At 41.5% G+C, this 16,295-nt stretch overlaps 1 protein-coding gene across 1 annotated transcript; it reads right to left on the bottom strand.

Annotated features, from left to right (window-relative positions):
- Nucleotides 1-13,269: 13,269 nt before the first annotated feature.
- LOC149200914 (uncharacterized) lies at nt 13,270-15,016 on the bottom strand. The gene is made up of 2 exons (XM_089399645.1): nt 14,008-15,016; nt 13,270-13,883 (listed from the first exon to the last, which is right to left on the bottom strand). The coding sequence occupies exons 1-2, from the start codon at nt 14,824-14,826 to the stop codon at nt 13,332-13,334; spliced, it is 1,371 nt and encodes a 456-aa protein (XP_089255771.1). The 5' UTR covers nt 14,827-15,016; the 3' UTR covers nt 13,270-13,331.
- Nucleotides 15,017-16,295: the final 1,279 nt, after the last annotated feature.

Genomic DNA, 16,295 nt, shown 5'->3' with positions numbered 1-16,295 from the left:
CGTGTCCTATTTGAGAGACGTGAGGAGATGTGTCCCTGTCTCGTACCGAATGGGTAACTGAAAATGAGTCAAGAACGCCATAGCCAGCGAGTTGAAATCTTGAAACATGCCGCGATTCAGCTCGATATACCACTTAGCGGCTGAACCAGTGAGAGTTCTCTGAAAGAGGCGAAGCCAGATAGAGTCATCAAGCCATGAGTTCGATGAACACCAAAGGTGATAGGTCATGACATGGGCCTGAGGATCTTCACCAGCTTTGCCATCAAACTTTGGACAATCACCGGGTATTTTAGTTGGAACTTGTGGCCAATACGGATTATGCAAAATGGGATCATTTGTTAACTTGGACACATCTGGAAGTTCCAACGTCGCTAAGAATGGCAACTGAGGGTTAAAGGACATTTGTGGCTGTGGAAGCGAGGCAGTATTAGGGTTCCAACCAGGTGGTGGTTGCCCCCACGGACTCTGTCCAGATGGACCCGGCCCAAAAGGACCTGGTGCATAGGGACCTTGCCCATAGGGATTCTGTCCATACGAATTTTGACCATATGCGGACAGTTGTCCCTGAGTCTGCCCCCCAGCCCCCCATGTATTAGCAACTTGGCCTGCAGGTGCAGCATACTGATAATTTTGGTAAGGAGTGACCTGCATCTGTTGATAATTTTGATACGGGACAAACTGAGTTTGCCCCTGGGGTTGCTGGTAGCCATACGCTTGCTGAGCTCCATACTGAGCCTGATAAGGAGGCTGCGCTTGGTAGGAAGGTTGGGGCCGTGGCCCACCTTGCATTTGATAACTCATTTGAGTTTGGGGCCCAGAATAATGTCCTTGAACCGGTTGAGCTGGGATCATCTGGCCGGAAGGTTGGCCTGGTTGCGTTTGGGATGGACCTGTTTGCACAGAAGGACGTACTTGCTGGGTGCCAGGTTGTCCTTGAGCAACCAAGGGTTGTCCTTGCGGAACAGATGACTGAGCTGGCTGGACGGCCGGTTGACCTTGCGGTTGGCCAGCCTGTCCAGATGGATGACTAGGACGGACAGTGGGTTGGCCTTGCTGTATAGAAGGCTGGCCCATTTGCCCGGAAGGGTGCACTGGTTGAGCAGCGGGTTGGCCCTGCTGAACGTAGGGTTGCCCCCCTTGCCCAGAAGGATGACCAGACTGAGCAGTGGGTTGGCCCTGCTGTACGTAGGGTTGCCCCCCTTGCCCAAGAGGATACCCCTGTTGGACTGCTGGTTGACCTTGAGGATTATAATTTTGCCCAGCTTGTCCAGAGGGATAACCCTGCTGGAGACCAGGTTGGCCTTGCTGGATGTAAGGTTGTCCTGGTTGTCCAGCCGGGTAACCTTGCTGGGTACCAGGTTGCCCTGGATAACCAGAAGGTTGACTCTGATAGGTAAAAGACGGACCACCAATGGCCGAAGGTTGTCCCGGGTAGGGTTGTCCTTGTGGGCCCCCAGATTGTCCTGGGTAAGACTGGCCATAAAGTGGTTGCCCTTGGGGGGCTTGCACATAAGGTGGCTGGCCTTGATTTGGCGGTCCTTGAGGCTGCCCAGGGATTGCCTGGCCCCCATGAAAAGAATGAGTATGGGCGTCCCAAGTAATGGATAACGGTACCGAGACCTCCACGAAATGTGGAAGAGGCGCGGATTGAGCGAACTGGAGGTACTGACCAGTAGAGTCATAATAATAGAGTGGACCTTGGTAATTCGGGTCCACAATGGGCTGCCCCTGGGCATCAAATGGCCCCCCTCCTGGAACAGGACCAGAAGAGGGTTGAGCACTCTGTGCAGGATCGACGACTCCAGATGAAAGTCCCGGCTGGCCATTACTCACTTGGCTGTGAGGGAGACCAGCACCAGGGTTCGTAGACGAAGACGCTGTCACGGCACTGATGACTGGAGTTGAATATGCTACACAAACAGTTGGATTTGTGGGAACTGAGGTAACAGGTGTAGTATGGGGTTGCGAAACAAAAGACCCCGTGGTGGGAATGACACTAGGATCCCATATAGTCGTAGAAGGCATTCTGGCAGCTATTCTATCCCTCACCGACGAATATCGTGGGGGGAGTGGAGAAGTAGCTGGAATGGGAGTGTCTATATCCGACACCACGGGCGTCTCACTTGCACTGGGAGATGTCTCACCCATGTGGGAAGTAGACATTGGAGACGACATACCAGGAGGGGTAACAGGAAAATCGTCCTCGTCAGGCTCCCAGATAGGGTTCCAATCTTCTTCGTAATCCTCGTCACCTGGGGCACGTACGTTGATTGGCTGGATACTCGGGATGACAGGAAGAGTATCGCTTACAACTGGTACCTCAGGAGCAACAGAAGATGGAGAACCTTGATCACTTGGACCGGGGGTTGACGGGTCAGCCAGGATGACAAACCCCACACAAAACCTAAAGGAAACTAACGATAAAAACCCTACTCAAGCTAGCGCACACAAGATCTAACCAGGTAATGTTATCATGGTCGAATAAATTTTTAAGACACAGGAACTGAACTTGACCTTTTCATGTTTCAAGAGTCGAGAAAAGGACGAAAAGATGACTCTAGTCTCCTTCGAATGTGTTATCACTTAGAACTAAAATTTTTATGCATATAGTTGTTTGTCCTATCCAATGACAAAGGTCTGTGTCAAGTTGATTTCGTTTTATGTTTCTTACTTAGGATTTGGAGTTTTAAAAGTTTTTGATTCAAACTATACTCGAATCCTATTGGTTCTCCTCCACCATCATTGTTTCATAGTCATGTCTTGTCTTATCCGAGTCACCAAGTCTTTTAGTGATTTTGCAGCGTAATCCTATTGGCCAGTTTCGCAGCGCAATCATGGTTTAGCAATTTTGCAGCGTGTTATGATTAGGCCGTTTCGCAGCGCATCATTAGAATTTAAAACTAACCACGCTGCAAAATCATGGATTTGTGCATTTCGCAGCGAATCTTTCCCGAAATGTCAAGTCCGTAGGTGAGTCACCAGTGGTGTCTACTCATGTCAGTTTGTGTACCTCTCGTATCACGTTTGAGCGTTCATTTGCCACTACCCCACCAATAGATCTGTTGATATGCACAGAAATATCATTCCCAATAGATTTTACCGTGCATAGACCTTTATGATAGTCGTAAGTGCTGCATGAGTGACAAGTCTGTCTGATTATGTATTTGAATTTCAAGCGAGGCTAATTTCAAGCAAGCCTGATTACAAGCGAGGCCGAGTTAAAAAAAAAGCTGAACCGCCATTTCAACTAAAGCTGTTAGACTTTGTGTGTGTGAAGATTTCAAAGGAAAAATGGAGAGAAAAGAACACAGATCCGGTAAATGCCAGAGGACTGAACCTGAGGGCCTGGATATAGCGTTGAGGGATGAAGGCGTGAAGAAAGCATTCAAAGATGCCGGGTGCTGGAACTTTTGTAAAAAGCTGCAAGGAGGACATGCGCAGGTAACCAAGGAATTTGCGCTAAACTTCACTGGTTTAAATTCAAAGATAGCTATGCTAGAAGTACAGGTTTCTCCAGAAGCAATATCCGCTGTGACAGAGATTCCAAGAGGATGGGAAGAATGGTTTAAAATTTTTAATTTTGATATGAATCCCTGTAAGGAGTTTTTGAAGGAGGCATATGTAAATGAAGACTTAACAAAAGCAGTGCCCAGGAATTATGTCAAAGAACACTTCTTCTCACCTGCATTCAGAAATACTTGACATGTGAAGGAAGGTACAATAAGGTCTATTCTTACCATTTCAAACTGCTTTTGCATTTCACTGGGAAAGTCTCCATAGACATTCCTTTTTACTTATTCCGCAGTTTGAGTAAGATGTGTGATAAGGTGCAGCTGAGGAAAGAGGACTGTGAAACCTCTTTGTTTCATCATGGTTTAATCAAGTTGCTAGTTTTAGATGGCCTCCAAAAGATAGGCAAAGACTGGAATTCGTTTATTTTCATGGCTGGATTCCAAAGCAAGACTGGCCTTACTCCACAACCAGTCAGAGAGCTCACAATAGCTGAACTTCAAAAAGAAGCAAGAGCTAAAAAGAAAAACAAGTCACAGCTAAGAAAACCAGTGAAGCCACTAATTATTCAAGAACAACCTCAGAAATCAACAAAAGAAAAAACTCAGGATAAGAAGACTGTACCTGAAACAAGCAGATCTGAAGCAGTCTCAAGGGTAAGGACAAGAAGCCAAATAAATAAAGAAAAAGGTAAAGCCATAGCTGTTGAAGAGAGCCCAGTGTCTAAGGCAAGCCTGAATGATTTATTACAGGCCATTGAATTTGAGCAATCTGAACCAGTCCATATTGATTTGACACAGTCATCACCAGAAAGTACCAAGAAGTCTAAGGCCTCAAAAAGGCTTAAATTCGATGAGCCAGGTGAAGAATTTATTTTCAAACCCAGAAGACCTATTACAAGGAAGCAAGTAAAGGAAGCGCTGCCCAGAACAGAGGAAGCCGAGAAAGTTAGGCAAAAAGATACAAGCAGAACAGTCATCACATCTCAAGGAGATAATATTGCAGCTATAAAGAGCCAATTAGAAGCAGCTAAACATGAGATTGCTAAACTGAAGAAAGCCGCTAGGGATTATGCAGTCGTGTATGCAAATTATCGTAAAGCTGTATGGAAAGGAAGTGAAGCCCTAGAAAACCAGTTGAATTCAGTAGTTGATGGCCATGCACAATTTCACACATGGACAGTACCAGCAATCAAAGAGGCCAAATTCATCAGAAAGATAAATATGCACCTAAGAGCTGAGAATAAAGCTATGAGGAAGAAAGTTGAAGACTTGAAGGCCCAGCTAGGCCAGTTAGCTGCTAAATGAATTTTCTTTTTAAAGAAAGGTTTTGTTCCAAATTTTTGTCAAATTTGCTTAGTCTTATTGTTTTTGAAGGCATGTAAATCCCTGCTATACATGTGAAAGGTCAAAGGGAGTTTTTGGCAATCAAATGTTTGGTGGTAAAGATCTCGGGACAAAGGCAAGCTGTTTAAAATAATTCAGCAGTTTCGTAGCGCGCTACGAAACTGCTGTAGGTGATGATTTTAACGCAGACAGGCAGTTTGGTATTATGAGCGGGAATTTTGAAAGGGAGACACCTAAAGGATATGCAAGAGACCAGATGGAGCTACCATAGCCATTCAGATCAAGACAGGTGTACCTTAAAAAGGGTGGAATATTTTAACCCAAGTTAAATTTCTGTTATAAAGTCACTTTATCACCGTTCAAAGGGTATTAAATGAGTTGCATACAAGGAGCTTTTGCCTGCACACTTGTCCATTGATGCAGCCTCCAACACATCAGGAACGTGGCAGTGTTCCATATTATGGGTTATTAAAGGCTAGAAGACATGCTGCTGTACATTCGAGCAATTTGAGGAAAATTAGAACTGAGAAGCAAGGGACATCTCCTAACACTACTGAGCAGTTAAAGGATTCAGCGTTCAAGGTTGATATGGAGTATTAAACATCTAGCTCATCCAGATCAAAAAGGGACCAGGTGTCAAAGAACAAGGAGAAGTCATTATGCATGGAAGATAGAGTTAGAGTCATAGTTAATTTAGAACTCTTTAAAACTCCAGTCAGCACTTTATTGTATTTAATAGTTAGTTGAATAGCTGATAGGTGTCATCAAAGGTAGTTATCGAATTCCCCTCATGCTGGAGGAGGAAGCTCGAATTAGTTAGAATAAGGATTCTGTATATAGCTGAGACAACAATGTAATGAGGGTTGGATATTTTTATAAAACAGAGTACTGTTTTGGCTTATGTAAAGACAGAGTTCAGTAATATAATTTGGATGTTTTACTTCTCAGGATTCATAAGGGATTTCCATGTTCAAAATGTGTTATTTTATCCTTTCTTTAGTGCTTTTTTACAGTTGTATGAATGCATAATCACTCAGAATTCACTGATTGTGCTCTGATTTCCTGTATGCATTTGTAAACTGTGGTTTTATATGAGTTGTGTTCTAAACATCTAAATGCTAAATGCCCTGACTTCTATGTAAAGGCATCATCATTGTTTACTGAAGAATGATTGACTCCATAGGCCCAATGGAAACTTATGTAATGTTTGTCCAGCCTTCATACTTGTTAATGTTATTTCACAAGAGTTAGCCATCTTATTAATAGTCAAAATCAATAACCCTTTGAGAGAGCCCTCTCAGGCTAAGGAGGCTAAGCCTTAGTCAAAAGATTGGTTTGAAACAGTTACTTGAAGTCTTCCTGGTTTGCAGCCTTCCAGGGCTTGATTTTGAGATAACAGAATGTTTAATGAGCACGAAGTGACAAGACGCTCACAGGCACCTTTTCGTTTAAGGAGTCTGAAAAGGATCAAAAGTGACTGCTCTGGAGACTCTAGGCAAAGGGTTTAACAAGCAATCCGTAAAACTGCTTATACACCTTGGCAATCGTATGAGAACCAAGGACTTTTCGTACTGCAGTCAATCTTCCCGAATGCTGTGTTCGGTGCGTTACGGCTCACAAGGCGGCAGACTCGGCTTCCTATGGATCAAGGATGATAACCTAGTGGGGTCTCCCCTATATACGCGACGGTACGTGGGAGCACAAATCCGTGCTAGACCACTATCGAGTCACAAAAGGAGGAATCACCCAACCGTAGTGTGAAACAATAGTGACTAGGTTTAACGACGCCGGAGCACGTCTCTAGCCTAGACCTCTAGATATTTGCGTTAAGTTCCAATGCGTTTTTAGGTTTATTCAGTTTATTTTATGGTTGATCTTGAGTTAAGTTTCGATTTCAGGTCCTACCGTATGTTCTCTCACAATTACTTAGATGCAAACTATATGCCAAAGAATACCATTTCGTTCGATGAATTCTAACTATGAGAAGGTTAAGAATTTTCAATCAAACCAAATGAACACAAGCAATCAAACAATCTAATGCAGCTAATGGCAAGGAAACGAAACTTTTCTTTTGAGAATACAAATCAATGAAATGCTCTTTTCCTTTTCACTTATTGAATGTAAAGATATTAGTTTGATTCTTTTTCAATGGCACAAAGCACTTGAAACGAATTTTGAGAGACAGGAACACCAAGCAAAAAGTTTAAAATCACTCAATGAAAGCACACAAAGTTCCCAAAACACCCAAAACAGTTTTCCAAATCAAAAGGAAAAACCAAAGTTTGTACGAGCTATGTGATCTAAGCTCGGCAAGACAAACAGGAATTCAAACAAGGAGGAAGCAAATCGCTCGGAAAACAACCAAAAGCACTTCAACAATCACTGAACAAGTGTGAAAAGCAAATCTGAAGTTGGCTGGTCAAACGAGAAAACAAGATTCCCACGGAAGGCTTGACACACACACGGCCACTAGATGCCCTAGGGCTAGAGTGCGAAATCAATGGAGAAAAGCAAACACCCGGAGGATAAGAGTTACAACCAGTCAATTAGAGATTTAACACATTCCAGCAACTGTAAAAGTCATGGCCAAAATACAAACCAAGCAGTGAAAGCGAAGAGGAAGGTATTTGCAAAACCGAAAAATGAGCAAAAACGAACCCTTGTGGAACAAGACTTCGCAAGCAAGTATCTCAAAGTTCAGGCAATAGAAAACAAGTCATAAACCAGGTGGGAAGAGCAGGGGACAGTCAAACCAACAGGCTCAGGAGGCAAAATTGAACAAAATTCAATTCTACAGGATCAGCGCGGGTGGCCTTCAGCAACTCGGCGCTGACAAGACAACACCTGTAGCAACTTTGCGCTGTCAGCGCGGAAGCACACGACTTAAGCGCGCTGGCTCCAAAACGAGGTCAGCGCGACTGTCAAACGCACAGGCGCGATGACAGGGAAGACAAAGAAGCAGGTACGCGACGTCAGCGCGACTGTTTTGAATTAAACCGCGCTGAGGCTAAAAAACAAGCAGAATCAAACCAAAAGCTCCCAAACCAAAGGCAAAAACTCTTTAGACAATTAAGACACTTCCCAGATTGGCCCAGGAAGTCTAAAAGCAGAGAAACAATCCCCAACCTTGACAAGAGAGTAACAATCAAACTCAAAAACAAGGATGAACAAAAAGAGACACATGCCAGCTCCCCAGCGGAGTCGCCAAATTGTTGGAGAGGTAAATCCCCTCTACGGATAGAGGTGATCCCTACAAGCGTGAAATCTAATAAAAGCAATCATACATCAGTCAGAAAGGATGTAATCCGCATTTAACCATTACAAAGACAAATGAGAATGGAACCATAACAGTAGTCATCTATTATTAATCAATAATCAGAGAAAGATACAACCAATGTTCTGACGCTGAGTCCTTCTCAAGAGGGTCCAGCCAGCAAGCCTCATAAGCATTCACCTTTGGAGGTAGATCTCCCAAGTCAAGCAACTCTCTCTCACACAAGACAACAAGACTTCACAACCTTCCTTTAGCTCTCTAGCAATCCACACTTATCACACCAACTACCTACTAGCAGCAGCACTACAAACACTATGAATTCCTTATTGTCAAAAACTAGCTGCTCATGGTGATGGTGGAGGCATATATAGGAGAAGGAGTCTCCATGAAGGGTGGAAGGATAAGCTTATCTCCAAGAAAGGTGGCCCATATGACGAACATACATGCCATAGAAGGGAGGGCGACATTCACAAGGCCAACAACCAGGTCTGGAGTCATCTGGAAGGTTGGCTGTTAGAACAAATTCGCCCAAACAGGATCAGCGCGGGTGAATAACTGGACTGGCGCGCTGACGTCGCACCTTAATAACTGAGAAGGCCATGTCAGCGCGACTCAATACAAAGGCAAGATGCGCTGGCTCATGAAATTCGACCAGCGCGGAAAAGCCGTGTGCTTCCGCGCTGGCAACGCATTGGTTACACTATGAGCCGCCAGTCAGCGCGGTTATTTTAATAACAATCGTGATGATGCAGTAAACTTTGGAAAAGAGGGTCATTTGGCCAATTCAGAGAGCATGAGCATGATGAATTTGATTTCATGACACAGTAGGGAGACTGACAGGGAGACAGTGACAAATTACTGTGTAACAATATTGTTCAATTTGTATTTTAGGCTTGGATTGAGAAAAAAGATTGCGCATTTGGGGAGATCACGGAGCCAGGCTAAAGGATTTAGCACTAATTTTTTCCCCTGCATAGTCTTAGAAGGTAGAGCAGCCTAGGTGATTGCACAGTTCAAGAGCTTAGGGCTAAGGCTTAATCCTTGAGACTGTGTATTGTGTTATACTAACTGGGCAGGAGAAATAAATTACGCAGTTTTTGAGGTCAAAGGCTGAGCTTGAGAACTGTGATTGCACAATGCACAGTCCTAGAAGGAAGAAACTATGGATTACGCAGTGCCAAGTGGAGGCATTGCAACTTGAGGGTGGAGATTGCAAAATGTGTAGTTCAGGAGGGCTGGATGAGGCTACGTTGTTTGGTCAAGAAATTTTTTGAATTCAACTAATTGTGGGATCCACGCAACTGATGTGAACAGTGACAAGACTTGATTTTGATCACACACTTAGAACACTTCATGACACAACATAGATCATCCAGAACACATGAGAAACATACTTCCCTTAGTGCGATAACATTGCGATAACTTATGACAAGTGCAACACCAAAGATACACTTTGTGATGACCGTGAAGACACTTGTGCGGATGAAACTTGCGATATGTGAACGATAGTGAAAGAAATATAGGATAGAGAAAATATAAGATGAAAATGATACTAATTAAGGTGAAATCAAATGAAAGTGACAACGAAAGACATGAAAACAACACTCATGAAAGTGAAGGTGCGCGAAAGCGCTATTTTGAAAAACTCACCGAAATAGAAGTACAATAGCATTCATAAGTGAGAAGACGTTGATGAAATCACACAGTGACTGTCGATGTAGGTTGATCATCGCATAGGAGCAATCTTGATGGATTGTGATATGCATGTTCAAGCTTGTAAAAGGATGCGCTCATGAAATTTTTGTGGAATGAACATGTGTGAGCAAATGAGTTCAACACTTCCAATCCAAGAAGGGAGCTCAAAAGCATCAACTTACCAAGAAGTGACTACAGAATTTTCAATCACAAGATCCATAGTAGGATCCAAAATTTGAATGTAGGAAAATCTTTGGAGGGTGTTTTTCACAACAACAAGAAGACCATATCTTATAGAATCAACCTCCCACTTCCATACCAATTGATGAAATGGTGGAAGAATGTTTGGAACAATATGAGGGAAATCCATGGATTGATATGTGCTCTATCGTCCTTGATCTAGACCATGCCAAGGTTGTTGGAATTAACCCATCCAAACCTCTAAATATCAACCCATCTCTATCAGTCGAGTAAGAAAATAAATTATGCATTCTGCTGAGGTGAAACCTTGATGATTTTTCTTATGACTATAAGGAAATGAAAGGTGTTCATCCCTCAATTTGTACTCACCATACTTACATCTTGGAATGATGCAAACCTATGTGACAACCCCAAAGGACAATGAATCCTGTGCTTAAATACATTGTGAAAGAAGAACTGCAAAAACTATGGGATGCATGGTTCATATACCCCATTTTAGATAGGGAGTGTGTGTCCCCTCTTATCATATTCCCTAAGAAGATTCAGAAGTGGAGGATTTGTATTGATTATAGAGAGCTTAACAAGGCTACAAACAAGGACCATTTACCTCTACCTTTCATCGACAAAGCACTAGATGGCCTTGAAGGGAAGATATTATTTTCCTTCCTAAATGGATTAAGTGGGTACAACCAAACATAGATCAACCCTGAGGACAAAGACAATACCAAATTTACATGTTCTTGGGGTAACTTTACCTATAGAGTCCTTCCATTTGGTTTGTGTAATGATGCTACCTTCTAAAGGGAAATTCTGAGTATCTTTTTTGACCTCGTTCATGACATTGTTGAGATATACGTGGATGACATCACTCCTTACATATGTGACTTCTAGGAAGCTCTTTCTAATCTATGTAAAGTATTAAATAAATGCATTGAGATTAATATTTCATTAAATCCCGAGAAATATGTATTTTTTTATGAATTTAGGGACTGTCTTGGGCCATTCCATATCTAAGGAAGGGATATAAGTTGAAGCCAACAAGGTTGTTATCATTAAAAGAGTACCTACCCCTAATAAAAACGGGATGTCAGAAGATTCCTTAGATTGGATGGGTATTATGAAAGGTTCATTAAGGACTTTAGTAAACTGGATTCACCTTTGCTTGGATTACTAGCTAAATACTTAGACTTTTGAATGACAAATAAATGTCAAGAGGAATTTGAAGCAATGAAAGATAAGTTGACCACTACACCCATCCTTAAGGGTCCCAATTAGCCATTTCCTTTCCATATCCACATAATTTCATCACATAAAGTTGTAGGAGTAAACTTAGGACAAGTGGAAGACAAACTGTTGGCTAAGGTGCACCCTTTGAATAAGTTTACGCACTATATAACTAGATATCAAACTTTTGTTCACCTTGATCATGTAGCCATTGCATCCCAGCAAGAAAGGCTTCTCCAGTTTAATGGATTGGATGAGCTCATTATTACAGTTTCTTTGACACACTTAGGTAGTCCAGCTATAGAGGAAGATCTAGCATGATAAACACATTAGGGGCAGATCTTTTCAAGAGCTGGCCTCCATGAAGCACCTGAGGCCAGCTCTAGGGTTGAAAATATCACTAAGGTATCTCAAGAGAGAAAAGGAAAGAATGAAAGAATAAAAGTATTCCTAGGTGAAAACCTCCTTTGAGGCACCTCGATTAGGCCTACCGATTGAAAACCTCTTGGGAGGAAACTTGGAAATGTCAAAAAAGAAAAAAGAAAAAAGAAAAAAGAGAAAAGAGAAAAGAAGAAAAGATAATGAAAAAGAGAAGAGAGGGGGGAGCACACCGAGTTCAAGGAGTCCTTACATCAGTTCTACTAACACCTTTCTTTTGTAGGATTCCAAACAGTCAAAGTGAGAGTAGTTGAAGGAAAAGAGTCCACATCCCATTTCTCCATCTCCTAACATATCCCCTGCATTTACTCCATCATTTCACCCATCTCCCTACATCCCTTCATAACCAAGCAAGAAAATACTCTCGATTCTTCCACGATCTCGCAGTGTTACAAGATTTCCCTGAGCTGTTACAGGATCGATGAGAAGTGCTACAAGATTGAGATTTACTTAGGGAAAGGGGTCAAAAATCATGTTTTCCTTAGGGAAATGACATGAGAGATTCATCAAGCCTCATTCACCTCTCACCCACTCCATTTAACCAATTTCCTTCCTAAAATTCCACCTTTGTTCATAGAAATACACCATTTTCACCTTGTCTTCACAAGCTTCCATCATCATCAAAATTTCCAATCCCTATCTATAAGCTCACCATGAATTATTCAAGCCACTCAGTGCATTTCATGAAGATAGTTGTAGTTTGGGAAGGGGTTCTGTGGATGCTACTGGAAAGACACCAACCCTATAACAACCTACACAAACCCTACTGAACCATAAACAAAGAACCTTTGATGTTCTCGAATGAAGAATTGGCCACCCTTAAGAATCAAGAGGCCATCCTTGATATGTTTACCATTTTTGTGTAGTTTGACAATATTAAGAAATTTGATATACATGGAGTAAACTCCAACATTTAACCAAACAATAGGAGAATCAAATCCCACTAGGACTACATACACCAAACCCCAGATTCCATTAGAGCCATGGCCAAAGCTAACCTGAAAAAAATCCCCATTTGCCTACATAGAGACAACATACTTATTTACAAAAAATACAGCAACATAAACCATTGGTCATAATACTATATTAAAAAATTTGATATACATGGAATGAGAAATATTTCTAAATTGATCATGGAGGATGAATGTATGATCAATAAACTCCAACATTTAACCAAACTAGAAGAGTATCAAATCCCACTAAAACCACAGGCATCAAACCTCAGATTCCATTAGAGTCATGGCCAAAACAAGCCTAAAAAATCCTCACAATCCTACATAGAGGCAACATACCTATTTAAAAAAATACTAGCAACATCCAAAACCTTAATGCCACATATAGACAACCCAAAATTCATGATACTAGACATTATTTTCAAACGCAAATTACAAAATAACCAAACTGAGGTCCTCATCCAAGATTTAAGTGTCGTAACTAACCGATGAGGATACCGCAAATGAATCAGGGAAACTGCCACATGTGCAGCATATTGGGTGAGTACCAAATTTGCAAACCGACAAGCAACAAGGAGGCCAAAAGAAATCCCACATGCCCATCCAAACGAGCCAAGGGTCGACACAAAGAGGCATCAAACTGCACGTTAAATACAAATTATCAACCCTAATAATAATTATCAACAAGTTTTACTTGTCTTTGTCGTCCTCGGATATCTGTCGCTCTAGTTGGGCAATTCTAAAGCTTAAATCGTTGATTAATTTATCATTTGATTCAACTTTCCTGTAGAGATCTGCCAACACCTTCTGTATGGCCTCATTCTCCATTTTGTCTATTGCTGGACGTCCCTTCCCTATGCCATCGTCATCATATGCTGCTGCATCACACTGTATGCTTTCACCCCCTATATGATGTTGTACTGGTTCATTCGCTAGAACTGGAACTGGAACTGTTTCTGAGGAGGAGAGATCCAAGCCCTTGAACCCTAGTTCGCAGGTATCCTTTTCGCAATTCTCTGCCTTTTTCACAACCTCTTCTGTCTGGAGTTGCGTTGTTTCTGATAATTCAGGAGTACCACTGTTTCGGTTAGAGAGAGAATCAGAATCCGCTTCAGGGGTATGCTCATCCCCCTCCACAGACATAGATTTTCCTGTCGCGATTATGGCATCGAGTGTCTCTTGCAGCTGAAACACTAGACGGTATACAGCCTTCATTGACTCCCGCACAAATGGCTTCACACCCTGTACAGAAAGAAAGAAGAGCATATATTATTTGGTTAAACATAATGGTAAATGATGTCATGTAATAATTAAGGTTTCATGCCCCATTAATCCCATTAAAGGCAAAGGCAGTCAAAATAAATACCTGAATCGCATCGAGTCTGAGCAGCAGAGACATGATCTGGTGGTCAAGTTTTAAGCACTCGTACTCATTTCCACGTATCAACTGAGCTTGTGTTGCAAGACGCCTCCCCATTTCATCAGCTTCTGACTTCACTTGCCCTATAATCCTCAGATTCTCCAATGGCTTTGAATTCCGAACACAAAACCCTCTAAACGTGGACTGTATTTTCACAGCGGCAACACCCTGGTCCATCCTGGGAGCCGCCACCTTTGCTGCTTTCGTAGACACAGATGGTGATTCGGTGCCTGCATCATAAACGGGAATCGAAACCACTCTCTGCTTTCTACTTGTAGTTGCTTCTGCGTTGTTCCTCTTTGCTGGATGAGCGTTTGTAGTTGGTTCTGCGTTCTTCTTCTTTGCTGGATGAGCGTTTGTAGTTGGTTCTGCGTTGTTCTTCTTTGCTGGATGAGCGTTGGTTCTACTTGTAGTTGGCTTGGAAGCAGGAGGAGGAGTAGAGTCCCGCCGATTATTTGCGTATGGTTTGGGATCATTGGGTGATCCGTGGCCGCGAACTTCGAACGGCCAGCCCCACGAGCTCATGTTCGGAGGAAATGAGCGTTGGTTCTCATGCGTTGTTCGACTTTGTGGAAATGGAGATGGAAATGGATGCGTATCACCTCCAAACATATCAAAAGGGTTGCCCCACGAGCTCATGTTCTCATGCATTGGTGGTGGAGTTTGGCCGTTCGGAGGAAATGAGCGTTGGTTCTGCTGCGTTCTTCGACTCTGTGGAAATGGATGCGTATCACCTCCAAACATATCAAAGGGGTTGAATTCCATCCTCTACTCACCGCATAGCAATAATGCCACCTAACGAACACCGAAGGCGGAAACAAAAGACCAAATTGGACTTTTGAACGTTGCGATGTGGATGGATGTTCGGAAATTGGGCTCTTGAACTGCGCCGCGGAAAAAAATTGTCGTGATAGTACCCTAGCTCGCACAATGCAATGCAGAATTGAAAAAATAACTCCGCTTAATCCAACCGTGGGGCACTCTAGGTCTAGTTATTCATACCACAATGAACGTCGCCTTCTCAGGCCGACACGATACGATGGCAATTATATGGATGTATTCCAAGAAACCCTTCCAAATTCATGTTATGGTTATGGTCACCCAAATTTTCCCAGTAACATCATCCTATTGATTGCTTTTTTCCGTGACCATATGTTTTTATGTCCACTAAATTTTTCATTCCTAAACTTCTCCTCGACAAAGTGGATTACTTGGTTTAACTCTTTAACATATTTTCGAGCCAATAATGTCTATCTTAATTGTATTATGACTTTTACTTAATTTTATCATTTTTTTAATGTCCAAAAACTATTATCTATTTTACGATCAAAATATTTTATAATAATACAAGATTTTTAATCATGGATATTCATCCCCACTTTACGTTAGATATTATTAACTTGTAAAAGATAGGCCTTGTTACAATACCATGGCTTATCAATACCACATGCCCAAAACAAAAAACTTATTTTCACAATCAAAATATTTTATATCAGCATGAAAATACTCCTAACCATAGATATTCACTTCACTTTACCATGGATATTATTAACTTGCAAATATGCTTTGTTACAATACCATGGCTTCTCAACACCACATGCCCAAAAAACAACTTATTTCACAATCAAAATATTTTATAACAGTATGAATATATCCTTAACTATGGATATTCACTCCCACTTTACCGGAGATATTATTAACTCAATCAAAATATTTTATAACAATATGAAAATATTCTTAACCATAGATATTGACCCCCACTTTTTCCATTGATACTTGTGAATAGGCTTTGTTACAATACCATGGGCCAATACCATTGGTTATCAATACCACATGCCCAAAACTGATAACTTATTTGACAATCAAAATATTTTATAACAGTATGAAAAGATTCTTTACCATGGATATTATTAACTTGTAAATAGGTTTTGTTATAATACCATTGGCCAATACCCCAACTTATCAATACCACATGCCCAAAAGCCATAACTTATTTCACAATAAAAATATTTTATTTTGTTTTAATTTTATAACATTTTTTAATTGAATCCAAAAGAAAAAAGTTATAATTACTTTGGAGATATATCTAAACCTTGTGTCCTCACCACTACTAAAAATATTCCCATTGAAATTAAATTAAGGTTTTAATAAAGTTAAAAATGAGAATATTTTTTACATATAAAGACGTGAAATTCGTATAATATAAATAATGTTATAAAACCAGTATAGATCCA

Source organism: Pinus tabuliformis, chromosome 2_1 (genome assembly GCF_031772625.1).
Source record: "Pinus tabuliformis cultivar Carrire ecotype Pingquan chromosome 2_1, CPIR1, whole genome shotgun sequence".
Lineage (NCBI taxonomy): Eukaryota > Viridiplantae > Streptophyta > Pinopsida > Pinales > Pinaceae > Pinus > Pinus tabuliformis.
Note: the sequence above shows the minus strand (reverse complement) of the source record. Positions and strands in the feature narration are given on the sequence as shown.

Coding starts and splice junctions, on each gene's coding strand:
- LOC149200914 (XM_089399645.1), bottom strand. CDS start 14,826: ATGGAATTCAACCCCTTTGATATGTTTGGAGGTGATACGCATCCATTT. Junction 13,884..14,007: donor TCAGACTCGATGCGATTCAG/GTATTTATTTTG, acceptor CTTTCTGTACAG/GGTGTGAAGCCATTTGTGCG.